The 16,501-nt window shown below is 36.6% G+C and overlaps 1 protein-coding gene across 1 annotated transcript in view; it reads left to right on the top strand.

The window, feature by feature from the left end:
• Positions 1 to 213: 213 nt before the first annotated feature.
• The window catches only part of LOC104895199 (uncharacterized), a gene marked incomplete at its 3' end in the record, with an annotated part of 34,948 nt that continues 18,660 nt past the window's right edge, over positions 214 to 16,501 (top strand). Inside the window, exons 1-8 of the mRNA XM_010681639.4 lie at positions 214 to 656; positions 1,174 to 1,949; positions 5,178 to 5,303; positions 5,400 to 5,485; positions 7,048 to 7,156; positions 9,576 to 9,671; positions 9,807 to 9,869; positions 14,384 to 14,443. Coding sequence (XP_010679941.3) covers positions 599 to 656; positions 1,174 to 1,949; positions 5,178 to 5,303; positions 5,400 to 5,485; positions 7,048 to 7,156; positions 9,576 to 9,671; positions 9,807 to 9,869; positions 14,384 to 14,443 — 1,374 coding nt within the window. The remainder of the gene's footprint in view (positions 657 to 1,173; positions 1,950 to 5,177; positions 5,304 to 5,399; positions 5,486 to 7,047; positions 7,157 to 9,575; positions 9,672 to 9,806; positions 9,870 to 14,383; positions 14,444 to 16,501) is intronic.

Genomic DNA, 16,501 nt, shown 5'->3' with positions numbered 1-16,501 from the left:
ATGTCAATTTATTTTTGGAGATTATCATTCGACTCCATGTTCTAACCGGTCACAAAACTAAACGGACCATTCTGATCATAATCTTAATTATAATTATAATCATACTATATAATCTTTTTACTAAGAAAATATCCCAAAGAAAATAGTGCAACACAATAGACTACAGAGGACATCAAAACCTAGTTTCACAAAAAAAAAAAAAAAAAAGCAAAAAGACAGTCGAGGAGCGAAATTAGCAAACTTCCAATTTCCAAACTGAAAACAACGCCCTGTTTGGTGGTGTACTTTGTCTTGAATACTGAAGTTCAAACTTAGTTACTCATTTCTCATTTCTCATTACCACCAAAATTCCATGGGAGAAAGAGTCACCCTATTCAAATTATAGAAATCCTCACTTCCTCAGTCCTCCTTCCAATTATTCCCTGAAATCCAAACTCACATTTTTCATCCTTTCCAAACGCGCCCTTCTTTCTGCTGGGTTTATTATGTCCTTTTAAAGTTTCATCTTCAACTTCTTCCGACTGTTAAACCCTAGAAATATTTCAAGCAGTTCAATTTCTTCAGAGTTTTAGGGTTTTTTCCCTAAATTCTTCCCGCCATGAGTCCTATTCAGAATTTCGAGCAGCATTCTAGCCTCCTAATCGACCCTGACCTCCGTAATCACTTTCTCTCTCCTCCATTTAATTGCTTTTACTCGTCAATTAGTTTGAAGCAGTTGAATTTCCTTTTTTTTTTGTTTGTATATTTTGAAGTTTGCACATTTTATGAGAAATGCTATCATTAGTATGTATGACATGAAATAGAAGTGTGCAATCGTAATTTTTTGTGTAATTTCTGTTTGGGATATGTAGTGTGCCTTCTAAAGCTGTTGTATGGTTGGTTGGTTGGGGGGGGGTTTGATCGAACTGAACGAGCAGCGACATTATTACCATACATGTATACTTCAATTGTGCTATGGTTTTGTATTTGGGTGAAATTAGTCCTTATTTCTTAAGTTTTTCCATGTGATTCTGTTTGTGGGATTGAAAAGAGAGAAGATTTATATGTATTATACTTTCGCAATTGTGCTATGATATGTTGATTTGATTTTTTTGTTAAAATGATGATTTGGTTTATATTTATTGAGATAGAGCTGCTGTATTTTACCATCTTTTGTTTCTGGGGTCATTACAGCAATTCAAACAAGATTGCAGATGGCAATGGAGGTACGGGATAGTCTAGAGATAGCACACACGGCTGAGTACTTGAATTTCTTAAAGTACTACTTTCGAGCTTTCTCTGTGATTCTTCTTCAGATAACAAAACCACAGTTAACTGATAATCCTGAACATAAGCTCCGAAACATTGTGGTTGAGATTTTAAATCGTCTGCCACATAGTGAAGTGCTCCGACCCTTTGTTCAGGACTTGTTGAAGGTTGCAATGCAAGTGCTCACAACTGATAATGAAGAAAATGGATTGATATGTATTCGTATCATTTTCGACTTGCTCAGGAATTTCCGACCTACACTTGAGGCTGAAGTACAGCCATTTCTAGACTTTGTGTGTAAAATATACCAGAATTTTAGATTAACAGTGAGCCATTTCTTCGAGAATGGGGCGACAATGGTAGCAGTTCCACCCGTTGGCACACCTGGAGGTGGAGATGATATTAAGCCAATGGATACGTCTGATCAGTTGACTCCTTCTTCTAGTGGCAGCGGGCTTAGTGGTGCCGCTACTGGGTACCATGGATCTGGCCAGCTAAATCCCAGTACAAGGTCATTTAAAATTGTTACTGAGAGTCCGTTGGTGGTCATGTTTTTGTTCCAATTATATAGCCGGCTTGTTCAGACGAACATCCCTAATCTGTTGCCACTCATGGTGGCAGCTATTTCTGTTCCCGGTCCTGAGAAAGTGCCCCCCCATATGAAGACACAATTTATTGAATTAAAGGGTGCACAAGTTAAGGTAAACAATTCTTATTTGAGGCTCTTGAAAAGTTTGAAGGAAATATTTCCCCCCAATCTCTGGCAATTATGAGTTATTGCTGAAAATTATTTTAACTTGGAGTTTACCAGATCATGAATTGATGATGCTGTAAGTGGGATATTATTTATGCACTTAATGGGATATGTATATATAAATATATATGGAAATCATGTACTACTCATTGGAAGTCATTTCCTTTATCTATCAGTGTTCATATTTTAGCCTTCAAACAGTCACATTTTATATAATAGTTTAGCGGATAAAAAGTCTGGGTAAACTTATTCTTTAAAATAGTAACATTTACCATTCTCAGTTCATCAATTAACTTATTGATGTTCATAGTTTGTCTTAAGAGTAGCACAGACGAGGGTTTAGTGAGTGCAATCACTTGTGAACGAGGTTGTGCATCTTTCTGGCATTTCTGCTTTTGTTTTGCTTTTAAATTACGTGATGTTTAAAAGGCAAGTAGAGAGAAGAGAGGAATCTATATCTTCCTTTCAGGTATTGTGAAATGACTGCATAGAATTACAATGAAATGCTTGTAGCACAAACTAGGGAAGAAAATTGTGGATGCGGTAGTGATCGCAGTTTTGGTTGCGATGACGTTGAAGCAGCTTGTAACGAATGAATTGACTGGAACGCGGTTAATGCAGTGTAAATTTTCAAAACTAAAAATAAATCACATAAACAGATTTTAACCTCCACTTTGCATTTGAAGTTTGACAAGGAATCCTTTAACATAATATGACCAAACCTATCTTATTCTTGGGTTATATTTACGGTGAATGAATAGTTACTTAAAACACGAGTGCTTTATCCTACTATTGACATAAATACATGCTAACTCATATACATTACCCAACTTGAAATACCACGTCATCTTCTTGTCCCTTATGTGGTATGTGCACATTGTTTTTTCTAGTTGCAGTGTATGTTTTCCCTTTCTCTTCTTTGACTTTGAAGAATAATATTAATCTCATAGACTACTATAATACTGAGGAGGGAAAACAACAAGATAACCTTGGGATAGATTACTTTATTGAATATGCTATTACTGCGGATGCTTCTTTGGTGCCTCCCACCAAGGAAAGACATGTATGAAAGAGTTGGTAATGTTGATGAGAGGAACTGTTAGGATATTTTTAGTAAGTTGTAAGATTTGCTTCAGCAGACTAGAGTCTTAAGCTAGGATATTTTCAAGTGGTTTTTACAAAAGGTGAATTTTTTTTCTAGGTGCTCTTCAAGGAGGTCAATCCTAGAATTTTGACATGGGAGATATATTGAATGCTATCATTGATGAGAGCACGTGTCTTTTCACTGTTTCAAAAGATTTTTTTTTAAGGATCATGATAGTTGCCTATATTTTGAGTTTTACCTTGTAGGTCCTTATTGAGTGAGAATGTGTATTGACCTTATTAGAGTAAGTCAGATGGAATTTATGTTGCATAAAGGTTGAGAAGTTTAAAGATACTAAGGATGTATCTACTGCAAAGATTTTGTCTAAGATGTTGAGTTTCCTAATTTGGAACAAAGTTCTCGGATAGAGGGCAATGGTCTTTACTATTCCCACCATCTAAATGGGTGTCATTGAATATTATGTTAGTGTAATTCTAACTAGGAATAGATAAATGAAATATTGGTGCAGGGAGTTCTGAGAAGGTCTTGGATATTGCTATCAATCTGAACTTGGAAAGGCCTATTAGACTATGACTTCCAATTTAGCATTTTTGAGTTTTTCTCTTTTTCTGGTTGGCAATGGGTAGGTGCGTTTAGTAGTTTCGTTGCTGCCTCATTTTAGCTTGCGTTAAGGGATCTTCCTGTTATCTCTCTTTTTTCAACCTTTTTTCTCCGTATGTTTTCTCTGACTTACCCTTCCTTTTATGTTTGTGGTGAATAGCATTAGATTTAAGAATGATGGCATTAAGGGCTTTTCTTGTGGTTAAATGGTGAAGAATAAGGTGTTTCTCTTTTATTCTTTATTTCTCTTTTAATTTGACAGGGAGGTGGTTCTATTATATTTGTAGTTTGTTGATGGCATTATCATATTGCTTATGGATAATACATTCTTTATCTTGAGGTTTACAAGCTTTGTTTCATGGCACATGATAAAGCTGAGCTCATATTGTCTTTGGAAGTGTGGAGTATGAGTGTGACTTCCATTGGTTATCATGTGACACGAAAATTTTCAAAATAAAAAATAGGAGAAAATATTGTACTGCAAACGTGGAATCAGCTTTTGCTAGGGAGTGGGGAGAAAATATTGTAATACAACCAACTTTAGGCTTGTTTTTTGATATATCTCTTGCATGTTTGAGTGTTGCTCTATTCTTTTCCCTAGCTAGCCTAAATCCAAAGTTGGCAATAGGATGTGCTTTCTTTCAAAATTTCCATATTAATGCATATTTAAAGAACAATATTTGCTTAGGTGGGTTAGAAGAGGTTTAGTGCAAAGCCTTAACTAGACTACTAAAGCTATTTCCAACTTCTCAAATTATTTGAATTCACAAATAGGACAAAGTCCCTTATTAAGTCATTATGAATGTTTTAGACTTCTAATTTTGTTTTTGTTTGAAACCACCTTTTATATCGAGTTTTATTTTGACTAATAAATGGTATACATTAGATTGTTGCTTAATCTTTTTTCCTTTTCTAATTGTAAAGTTACTAAATTGAAGTGGAAGGGGGAGAGGAAAATGTTTGGAAGAAAACAAGAGTTTTTTTGACAAAAAATTTGCCGGATTCCGGAACAAGTTGGTGTCAACATAAGTAGAAACTTATAAAAGATGGTTGAAGACAAAAATCATTTAGAATGTGGCTTTTTTTGTGGTTCTTTTCCTAATGAAAACTGTATTTATGATCAAAAATCATAATATTGTTAGTTTTTGCCTGTTTGCAGAAGGTACCCTCAACGTTTGGATTATTTTGGGTAAAATCAAACTCTTGATTATTGAAAGAAGCCCAGTTAATTTTGGGATACTTCCTATATGTTTTTCAAAAGCAAAAAAGACCAGGAAAATAAAGGAAATTAGGAAAATTAAGACATAGGCTCTCTTAGGCGAAGAAATCAATGCATGTAGCATTTAGTAATTGGATAATTTTTGAAGATTATCCTCCTTTAAATAAATATTATGTTGTTCTATTGCTGTTGGAAATTCAGAGTTCAGACTGATGCTCATGAGGATACTGTTTCTTTTTCGGCTGCTGCAGACTGTTTCCTTTTTGACGTACCTCCTGAAGAGTTTTGCTGATTATATCAGGCCACATGAGGAGAGCATCTGTAAGAGTATTGTTAACTTGCTTGTTACCTGTTCTGACTCTGTTTCCATTCGGAAGGTGTGTGATCTAATTGTCATGCATAATTAAATTCTTTTTTTTTCCTCTTCATTCTCTTTCATAGTTAATTGTAGTCTTGTATTGATGCAAATGCAGGAATTACTTGTAGCCCTAAAACATGTTCTTGGAACAGATTTTAAGAGGGGTTTGTATCCCTTGATAGACACATTGCTGGAAGAGAGGTATTATGTTAACCAAATACACTATGGCTCCACGTTTTAGGGCTGGTGGATTGTTAATTGATTACATATTATTTAATCTTCATACTCGAAGCTGCCTTTTTATTGATTATTCCAGGGTTTGTTTGCTGCGCACCTATGTTACTATGTTAGTCACAATCTTCATCTCAATCCAAAGTCCTTGCTGGACTTCAATTTGCCCCAAACACAATGATACTTGGACATTTCAAATCAGAGATAACATCAGGAACACTAGTCTTGTCACCAATATGGTCAGTGATGGTAGAGTCCGAATGGGCAAATAATGTTTGGGGAAGGACTCCCTTTTAAACCCAACTGTCTTTAGTGTTCTTCCCAACTTTTAAAAATAGGTTTCAGTATATATAATTTGAGTCAGCAAATATAAGTAAAGTTCACCAAAAATAAATTTTCAAGCCAAAAGAAAAAAGCGAAGTTCAGCACGATGGGTTTACTTGCAAAAGTAGTTAAGTTCAGAACAAAAAGTTAGGGCTCGTTCGGTATCGTTATGGTTTTCAGTTTTTCAGTTTTTCAGTTTTTTATTTTTCAAAGTCATATGATATATTTCATATAATGGATCAAAAATTAGTTCTACTTATTGGAAACATGTTGTTTTACAAAACTGACAACTAAAATGTGGAAACCACTTTTTGTGGTTTCCTGGATTTTGTTTTTAGTTTTCAAAAAAACTGAAAATTGGAAACAAAAAACGATACCGAACGAGCCCTTAAAGTTCAGCAACATAAATTAAGTTTATCAGGAATAAGCTGTAGATAACATAAATGTTATGTTCCACAATCTGGACCTCCAAGTTTAGAATCAACGGTTTGCTTTGTATTCAACATGTATGGATCAGAAGGCTATGTTTGCTCCCTTCAAGAAGAAAAAAAAACCTTAGTTAAAAGGTGGATAAGATGCTTTACTTTTTTGCACTTCCTTGTGTACTTCAAATGTTTAGTGCCTGTTATATTCTATTAATCTCTTATGATGATTCATTGTTGCCTAATTTATACTTGTACCTTTTTTCCTCTCCAAATATTACTGTTTGCTCTGCCAGTGCACCACAATTGAATCGAAGAATGGCCAATTATCAAGTGATTATCACCTTCCATCACGTGCTGAAGGCACTGGTGTTCTAAATCATTAGCTAGAAACTTGTGCTTAAAGTTTTTTATTTTTTCAGACTGTAGGTTGAGACTTTTATATTGGAGTAAATTCTAAATCCATTTCTGTCATCCAGGGGTTAATTTTGTGCACTATGTGCTAGTGATGATTATGAATGTCCTTAATTATAACATTATTTCTTTGTAGCAATTTGAAGAAGGATTTCGTAGATAAGATGAATTTACTGTGATCCTGTCAAAAGTTTTAACTGTACGTTTTTCTAAGGACTGCCATGATTATGCCTTTCATTAATCGTGAAGAGAATGCAGGACTTTGTTGACTTACTTATGTACAGCTCGAACTTAATACTGCTACATGATATATATTGTTTGGTTCTTTTATCCATTTTGACGGTTAGTACTGTTTTCTTTTTGCATCTTTAGGGTTCTTGTCGGAACTGGAAGGGCGTGCTATGAGTCGTTGAGGCCACTGGCTTATAGCTTACTGGCAGAGATTGTTCATCATGTTCGAGTAGATCTCTCCCTGCCACAGGTCTTCAATTTTTAGATGAATTGCAATTTTTTTCAACTCTTTTCTGAGACTAATTGATACAATATTGAGATATTTTTGGTTTTAATATATGACTGAAATTGCTGTCTCCCTTTTTTGCTGGAAGGGATGCTGGCCTCCCCATAAGAGCCACTATAATGATTCACACCACATGGGTGAAGCAAAGCTTTGCTGTAAGACCCATTGTAAATTAGAAGTCAGTTCATATGGCCAAATACGTTAAGTCCTGTAAATCAGGTGAGAGAAAGAAGTGGTTTGAGTAGGGGTATTCAGCTATTGCCACACGCCTAATACATGGTATTGTCAATCGAGTCAGGCCACATATTGGGCCAAAAATAAGCTGCTTAGACAGAGCGCTGATATGCCGCCATGGCGTCATCTGATTTGGAATTTGGCCTTATCAAGGATAGTATTTTGCATGTCTGCTGTTTCTAGAAGCCTTTTAATGATACAGCAAGAAGGTTTCTTTGTACACATTTTAGTACCATCCGAAGGTTTTAATAGTACAGGATCCATTGGTACAAGCCTTTTCTATTTTGGTAATTAATTTCGCCTTTTGTAAAAGTTGCAAACATTTTGACTTTTGCACTATTCACATACCCCACTTCGACTTTTATTTATGATGTTATTGGGTTTTTCTCCATGTATATTTTACAAATATTAACTATTTATCATTTGTACTAAGAAATGATTCAAGATATTAGTGGTCAAATTTGTATATTGGCAAGTTGGAATTTTTAAAGAATAGCGGAAGTATTCTCTAATGGTGATAAAGTCCATTTTAGACTCTATATGTTAGAGGCTAATTCTCCTTACCCATACTCGGCCTTTATCTAATCAGGTTGGACCATATTTGATGAATATTGTGTGCTAGCTAGTACAATAATTAAATAAAGTCCGGCAAATAAGGTTAGGGATGTGAAACGATTTCCTTGATTGAGTTGGAGGGAGAAAGGTGAGCTATCTAGGCGTCGCTCTTTTGTCATAAGAGGATAAAGTTTTTTGTTTCTTTTCCCCCACATTACTTTTGCTAGGTTCTTAGAGACATCTAGATTTTTATTTTTTTGCCTATGGGTCTATGACCCAGGACGTCTTACCCTAATTGACCTGCTTTTTACGGGTCTTCCTGTTCGGGCTAAATTAAGTTGCTGGTCGAAATTATTGTTTAAATCTCAGGAATTTGGTTCAGGTTATTGGTTGGAACATTATAGACAAGAGTACAGGTTGTGTAGTGCTTGTATTTAGATAGACACATTCTGTGCATGGTTTGCTCTGCAACAGAATAAAAATCGCAACTGTAGGATAAATTTATAAAGGCACTCACACTAACTTTGCGATGGCTCCTTCCCCCCACTTGGTGCTTTTTACTTCTGTTCTTAACTATAATAACCATTGGGCTATTCCCTAGAGGAATGTTTCTAGGACTTCAAACATATGGACTGAAGGAAGGTTTCATACTGTACTATTAGAAGACATAAAAGACTGGCTTGCTGATATTCATCTGCACCAATGAACTCCAAGGGTATAATCTAAGGGCTCATGAATAAAGAAGTGAGGATATGTTGTAGTAAACCTATATTGACTTACTTTAACCTATTTTAACTTACACAAATTATTAGAATAGCGGTCTAATTTTAACATAAAGTTAGACGAATTCAAGACTGAATTTTCCTAACAAGCACATTCCATTTCACTCTAACCCAACACTATCCTAGTCATCCCTTTTCTTTTCCTTCCTGTGTTTTCTTGATTATCGATTTACAACAGACAGTTTCAAAAAATAACTCGGTAGTCTTGCCGAACGGATCAAACTACTCACTAAATGGATTAAACTAGTCACTGAATGGGTTAGAGAATATAATTACCGAATAGAGTAAACTTATCATGAAATAGATTAAACTGATCCCTGAATAGATTAAACTTATATTAGAAAATGTGGCATGTTCTGTTCTATTATTGGGCTTGGACCGTGCCTAATTTTAAACTAAAAGTAGGCGGTCTTTTACAAGACCAACTATCTAACTTATATGAACTTACTTTATTAATTGTTGGATTTTATCAGAATTATTCTCGATTTGTTTGAATTTAATATTTTCAGAATAATTCAAAATATGTTGACTAACAGTGCTTAATTTATTACCGATTTGTAATAAGTGGAGATTTGGGGTTGCTAGTGGTGAAGCTACACGGTGATCATTGTTAATAGTGATCAACTTAAACATCTGTACAACACCTATAAAGACTGTCCCTCTAATATAGGAGAATATAAGTACTGTATGCTAAAGTCCAAAATTAGGAGTCGTTTTGCATGGTCAATGCTCAATTGATAAAGCAGTGGCATAAGGCTCCTAGGCTATTCAAAAATCTTAGTTGTTGACACTGTTTATGGTTTTTATTGCAGCTCTCTCGTATTATCTACTTGTTCTCTAGCAACTTGCACGATGCCTCACTGACATTGAGTATTCACACCACATGTGCTCGCCTTATGCTGAATCTGGTGGGTATGATGTCTTTTGCCAAGGACAACTGACTAGCTGTTGTCTGTTTTGTTGATCTCGTATGTCTTAAGTGTGGTTTTACCAAGGTTATTATTATTTTTCATCTTCTTATGCATATTTTCGCGGAAATTCAGGTTGAACCAATCTATGAAAAGGGAGTTGATCTACCTTCAATGGATGAAGCACGGATTTTGCTGGTTTGTCTCTTTAATAACGAGGGCTTCTTTTTTTCAGGGAAATTATTAGGCACTATAATTGGTCTTATTTGCAAACTGTCATCTTTCCCTTTTGCATTTTTTTTTTCCGCTAAGCAAGAAAGAATATATTCCACCAAAACAATTCACAACCTAATCTCTTCCATAGTGTTGAACAGCCCAACTAGGTGACCCCCTCAAGCACAAGGAAGAAAAGACGAGCTATACATATGAAACAATTTACAAGTTCCTAAACCACTGTACATCATGATCTTTAATTTTTTTGGGCAATTTTGCTCCAATTCCATTTATCTACTGTATTTAATATCCTTCATAATCCCTTCAACGGCTCGGATTTGAAAATTCCAAAGAGCATTATTTCTCTGTTTCCAAATGAAATAAACAGTAGCCAATACAGCAGCTAATATAACCTTCCTTTTAAATTTGCCTCCTCTGAACCCTGTACTGACCTTGTAGAATTTGCTTAGAAGTCATTTGTTTCCCCCAACCACCTAATCTTGTGCAAGCACTGTTGACTATAAGGGCATTCAAAGAAAATCTGCTCATGTTCTTGTGTAGCATCCTCACATAGAGCACACTTTGAGGTTTTGCTCACTCCAATGGCAGCAAGACGAGCTCTGGTTTGTTATTTTTTTTTTCTCCATGCTAACCAGCCTATAAATCTATGCTTGGGTATATTGTAATTATCCCAAATAGCTTTGCATTCATGCTGTCTTTCTACTCTATCCTGCAATTCCTTGTACATATCAGTTGTTCTGTACTGCTGCTGCTTGGTTAACCAGCCATACCCACACTTACTTGAAATGTGGCCCAATAGTTCTGTTTCATATATCTAGTGTGAATCCATCTAACCCAAAGGTTATCCTCCCTCATGGCTATACTCCACGCCTGCTTCCCAACAATGGCATAATTCCATGTAGCTAAAGACCTGAACCCAAGACCACCATGTATTCTAGGTTTACAAACCTCTTCCCAGCTAACATACCCTGACATACTACTGTAGCACTGGCCAGTCCATAAAAAAGCTCTGCAAATTGAGTTAATTTGCTTGATCGTAACTGTAGGAAGTATGAAAATTTTGTGACCAGTAGACACAAATACTCATCAAGACTGAATTCACCAACTGCCTTCTACCTGCAAAGGATATATGTCTAGAACTCCAAGTTCTAATCCTTTCGCATCATTTTTTCAATAAGTTTTTCACACTCAGCTGCTGAAAGTCTCCTAGTACTTATAGGTACTCCCAAGTACCTAAATTGTAATCTGCCATACTGAAACCCAGAGTTACTAACCAAGTTTTGTATCTCCTTCTCATCTAAGCCACTGCTAAGGCAGAATTAGACGGATTAGCTTTAAGCCCAGTAGAAACATGGAACAATTTCAAGCCTTAGAGAATCATATTGACATTGTTGATATCACCTTTGCAAAATAAATTTGAGTCATCTGGAAAATAAAGGTGAGTAAGACCCATAGCTTTACACCTAGGATGAAATTTGGAAGAATCTGGCTAACTAATGTAAGACATAATCCTGGTGAAATACTCCATGCAGAGGACAAAAAGAAGAGGAGATATAGGGTCCCCTTGTCTTAATCTTCTCTTTGACAGAAAAAAACCCAGTTGGAGAACCATTAAGCATGAGAGTGATAGAAGTATTTGTCACGCAAACCATGACTAACTTGATGAATTTTTCAGGGAACCCTACTGCCTCCATCATATCTTCTAAAAATTCCGAGCACACTGTGTTACAGCCTACAGGCCGTTTGAATGTCAACCTTTATAAGACAACACTTTTGCTTTTGTTTATCCTGTACATCTTGACTATATCTCGACAAAGCAAGATGTTGTGCAATATGCCTCTGTTGGATATGAAAGCACCCTGAGTAGAATCAATCTCAGGCAATACATTAACTTCTCACAAATCAATTTAGTTATACACTTGTAATCTTGTATACTCCCTCTTTCCGTTTAAGTGCGTTTCCAAAAGATCTTCCCTCTTTTACTTTATTCCTTATTTGGAATTTTTTTTCCCTTTTTATCCTCTCATGTTCCTATCATATGGTCCACCATTACATTATTAATTCAATTTTACTCCCTTTCTCTCTCCTATTTTAACCACCTTTTATTTGTTTATTTATCTTAACCCCTTTCTCTCTCCTACTTTACCTACCCCATACCCCACACAAATGGATCCTCTTTGGTATCTATAGGAATAGTAACAAGGAAGATCTTTAGGGAACGGAGGTAGTGTAACTTAGGAGCATGAAATTGGTCGAAAGTCACTTACATGGCTTGAATTCTTGACTTTGGGGATCAGAGTAATAGAAGTGACATTAATAGCCTTCAACATCTTCCCAGTATGAAAGAAATCAAGCGGCTTGCACAGTTGCTGCTGAAACTTCCTCAACAATAGTGTCCCAATAATGCTTGAAGAATAAACTGTTGTATCCTTCCAGCGCAGGAGCTTTCTCCTTTGGAATGGAGAAGATTGCTCTTTTTACATCCTCCACAGTGAAGGTATAATTCAGAAGATCTTTCTGCCTATTATCCAAAATCTTCCTGTGGCTGATAATCTCAGGCTTCACAGAATATCTTCCTACCAATTTCTCTCCCAATAATCCCTGATAAAATTTCATAATAGCATTCCTCACCTGCTGATCTTCATCAACCCAGATTCCTTGACTGTTAGGTATTGCATGAATCTTGTTAATACTCCTAGGCTTGATGGCTTGGTGTAACATCTTAGTGTTCTCATCACCATCAACTATCCATTTTTGTTTTATCTTCTGTCTAAGGAAAGACAAGTAGGTATCTGAGCTTGTCTATACTCCCTGGTTGCCTCCCTTTCAGCACTTGAGTGTTCTAGCACACTTGGATGTTCATGAACCATTTCCTGTATGGAAATAAGCTTGTTCCAAGCTGCTGTAGCTGTGGCCTACACATCAGAGTAACCATCTGGTTACCTTTCTATACTGGTCTTAGATCTCTGCTCTGACTCTATTCAATTCCTAGAGCTTTGCATAAAAAGAAGCTTGAGAGATTCAAAAACCAAGCAGGAAGGGAAGGGGTTTCGTTTTTTTTTGGCGCGCCGCATATGAATTGGAACACCGTCATTTAATTTCCTTTCGGAAATTGAGCGGGCTTTTGATTGAGAAGCTTCAGGACGACCACCAGCCTTTTCAGCTTCTGAAAGACCTTATACATTCTACATCCTTCTATAGGTTCCTCCCAAACTTTCCTCACAATATCTAAGAAATTGGGTGATTCCATCTACATATTAAAAAAGGTAAATGGTTTTTTCCACTTTGCTCCTTATACATACTGAAAACTCTTGGACAGTGATCAAACTCTCCTTCTGGAAAGTACACCACCTCAGCATTTTCAAACATTTCTAGCCACTGACCATTCACTAGAGCTTTCTCAATTCTAGAAATAACCCTGTGATCTCCTCTTGTTTGTTAGACCAATATCTCCTGTGCTTTTGATATCCCCAACACCACACCACTCCACACACTCCCTGAATTCTCTAATCTCACTAGCTCTTACAGGAGAGCCAACCCTCTCATCCATATTTATGACTACATTAAAATCTCCCGTTAACAGCATGGCACCTCAGATTGCTGCACTTGTTCTAAGTCATCTATAACTGCTCTCTCTCTCTTCCTTCATTAAAGCTATAGACAAAAGAGCAAATAAAAGCTGGACATTGTCCCACAGGTTCAATCCTACAATGCACTGACTGAGCAGTCATATGAAGCACTGTCACAGTAAATGATCCTGGCTGCCAAGCAACAATAATCCTACCCCTGTCAACAATACAACTGTTAGTGGTGAAGCACCAACCTGGACAAAGATGTTGATACAAATTTCCCCATGCTAGCCATCTTCATCTTAGTTTTAAGGAGGCTAAAAAGTTTTATATTATGAGAAGAAATAAATCTTTTCACCTCATTTTGTTTATTTCTCCTATTTAGCCCCCTAACATTCCACACCATTATATTATCCATGTGCATCCTCAGGGGCCTTAACCCCTGCATCTCATTAAGTTGAATTTCTACATCATAGAACAAGGCTTTTGTGGTTGCTGAATTTAGAATGTCAAACTGAATCTGATAGGAGTGATGGTTCCTTCTCAACATTGTGGAACCTATTTTATGGTGTTCACAACATCCTTCACATTAACTTGTTTCTCCTTGTTACTGCCATCTACACTGACTGCTGGTGCTTGAACCTTGACCTTACACCTTTTTCATCTTCTTCTTGGTAACACAAACTTCACAAGAGTGCCCATAACCTTTTGCATTTGTTTATTGAGCTTGCATTGTTCCTATCAGTAACTTGAGATATCCTTGCCTTGGTGATATAATGTTGTAAGTTTCTTATGATCATCTTGTTTAATAGATATGGTGTATGATCTTGGAAATATGAAGTGTTCATGCCTTATTGTCCTTCATAATTTACTCCAGCCTTTGGGAAATTTGTTACTTGATCCTTTCAGGTTCGGATTTTGGATTCTTTCATTGGGAAGTTTAGTACCTTCAAACACACAATTCCCCAGGTAAATAACATTGTATATTATTGTGTGTTATTGTAACTTGTAAATATCTTTTGGCTTGTTGTGTTTGTGCTTCACTTTGAATAAGCAGGTTAATTTTTATCTTTAGCTAAGTGTCTTTTAAGTGCATCTCCTTCTTAACTTTTCCCTTATTGGTGAATCAGAGTGTTGAACTGAAAAACGACTTAACCTTGGTCTTTTTTTTTTTTTTTGGGTTCTGGGCGGGGGGTCTATAGGGATCCGTTTCCTCTGTGGTAAATATACATTACTGTTGAACACTATTTTTCCTTGTTGGACAATGTATTTCATGCAACATTTTGCAATGAGCAACGAATTTTTTAACTCTCACTTCTTTTATATGCTAAAATTTCTCTTGAAATTTTGCCCAATGCAATTTTCGGAAGTCCATGAGAGTGGGAATGATGGAGACAGTTGGAGTAGGTTGAGTATATATATTATGCTCCCCCCCCCCCCCCCCCCCCCCCCCTCTTGTATACATTTATATATTAATTTTATGTTTTTCGTGGGGAGGTGGTGAGTGGTGAGGTAATAGTAATACATTGTGATGATGTGCCTGAATGCTTGGAGTCTGGAGAACTCTATTAACCAACACCTTAGTTTTAAAAAGTGCTCCCAAGGCGCGCCTAGGTGCCAGCCAAATCGCATCTGACAAGTCAGGCGCAGCACAGTATGAGAGGCGACGTCAGGCGCGTTCCTTTAGCCGCCTTTGAGAGAGGCGCAGCGAGGCGCACGCTTTTGGACAAGATGCACATAAACAAGTCTATTTGAGTTAAATTCGGAGAAGACAGAAATTCTAAATTAAATGTTACCTCAGTTAATTGCATGAAATTTCTAAATTTCAGCTAAAAATCAAAATCCAGATCTATTGACTTGCGAACCACTAATATGCAAACTGAGAACTAATTTTGAATAGAGAGATCTATTAACTTGCCAACCACGACAGAGATCGCGGGCAAGCTTCGTCGATGACTTGTGGCACCAGATCTGCCGGTGGTCGACGCCGGTGGAGGGTTTTCAGGTAAGTTTTCTTGGATCTGTCTCTCTCTCTCTCTCTCTTCGATCTGCTTTTCTCTCTCTCTTCGATGTCTGCTCTCTCTCTCTCTCTCCGATCTGGTGTACCTCTCTTATATCGTCCCCTTCTGTCTTCTTTCCCTCTTCCTCTTCAATCTGGATACTGGAGCTTCTGCTTTTTTCTTTTTTCAATTTATTTTCTTATCTCCATTTTGTTTAAGCTCAGTAGTCTGGGTAAGTAAATGAAGTCAAATTAGGCTAACCTACCGCATAGGGCATAAACCCACAGTCCCACCCCTCCTATTCACGTGCCCTTTCTTTCTGATTATTTCAAGGGATTGTTTTTTCTTTTTCTTATTATTGGAATTATTACTGTTATTATTTACATATATGGGGTCATCTAGTGAAATCCAATACAAAAAAGCACATGAATAAAATTAAAATTATTTACTAAAAAAAGTGCGCCAACATCTCGAGTGGAGTTTGAGCTCACTACATGAAGTATTAAGAAAGGAAATGCAACACCAACAGCCAGGCTTGGTACTTGCATCACAGTGGGGATCTGATTTTGTATGCAAGTTGACGTGTAAAAGGCTGTAAGTACTAGATTACCAGAGAAGTTGGACTGTGGGGTCTTAGTTTTAATTGCTTTATTGGTTAAGTTCTGATGAAAGCCGGGCCAGAGTGAAAACATTCAGTTATATATCAATCTTTTCTGAGGTCTATTGTGGATAGTCTAAGTCATCATAAAGCATTAGTCAAACATTGATGGTGTCAGGAACTTCTTATTCCTGATTCCACCAACTGCTTGGATATTGGATGAGCAGTTTCTTGAATCAATCTCTTGAAGTTTATTCGTGAGTGGGACATGTGCTATAAGATCTTGCAATCAATTAATTGTCAACCGGAGACTCTTTTTGTGATGAAATCTTCATTAGTTTCTTAGTTTAGTTCACTTCTGACCGCATATTTATTCTTCATATGTATGGTTAATCATCTTGCTTTTGGCTCCTAACTATGTTATTTTAA

The sequence above is a fragment of the Beta vulgaris genome, chromosome 6, assembly GCF_026745355.1.
Source record: "Beta vulgaris subsp. vulgaris cultivar EL10 chromosome 6, EL10.2, whole genome shotgun sequence".
Classification (NCBI taxonomy): Eukaryota; Viridiplantae; Streptophyta; class Magnoliopsida; order Caryophyllales; family Amaranthaceae; genus Beta; species Beta vulgaris.
The sequence above is the reverse complement of the archived record's forward strand: the minus strand, read 5'-3'. Positions and strand labels throughout refer to the sequence as shown.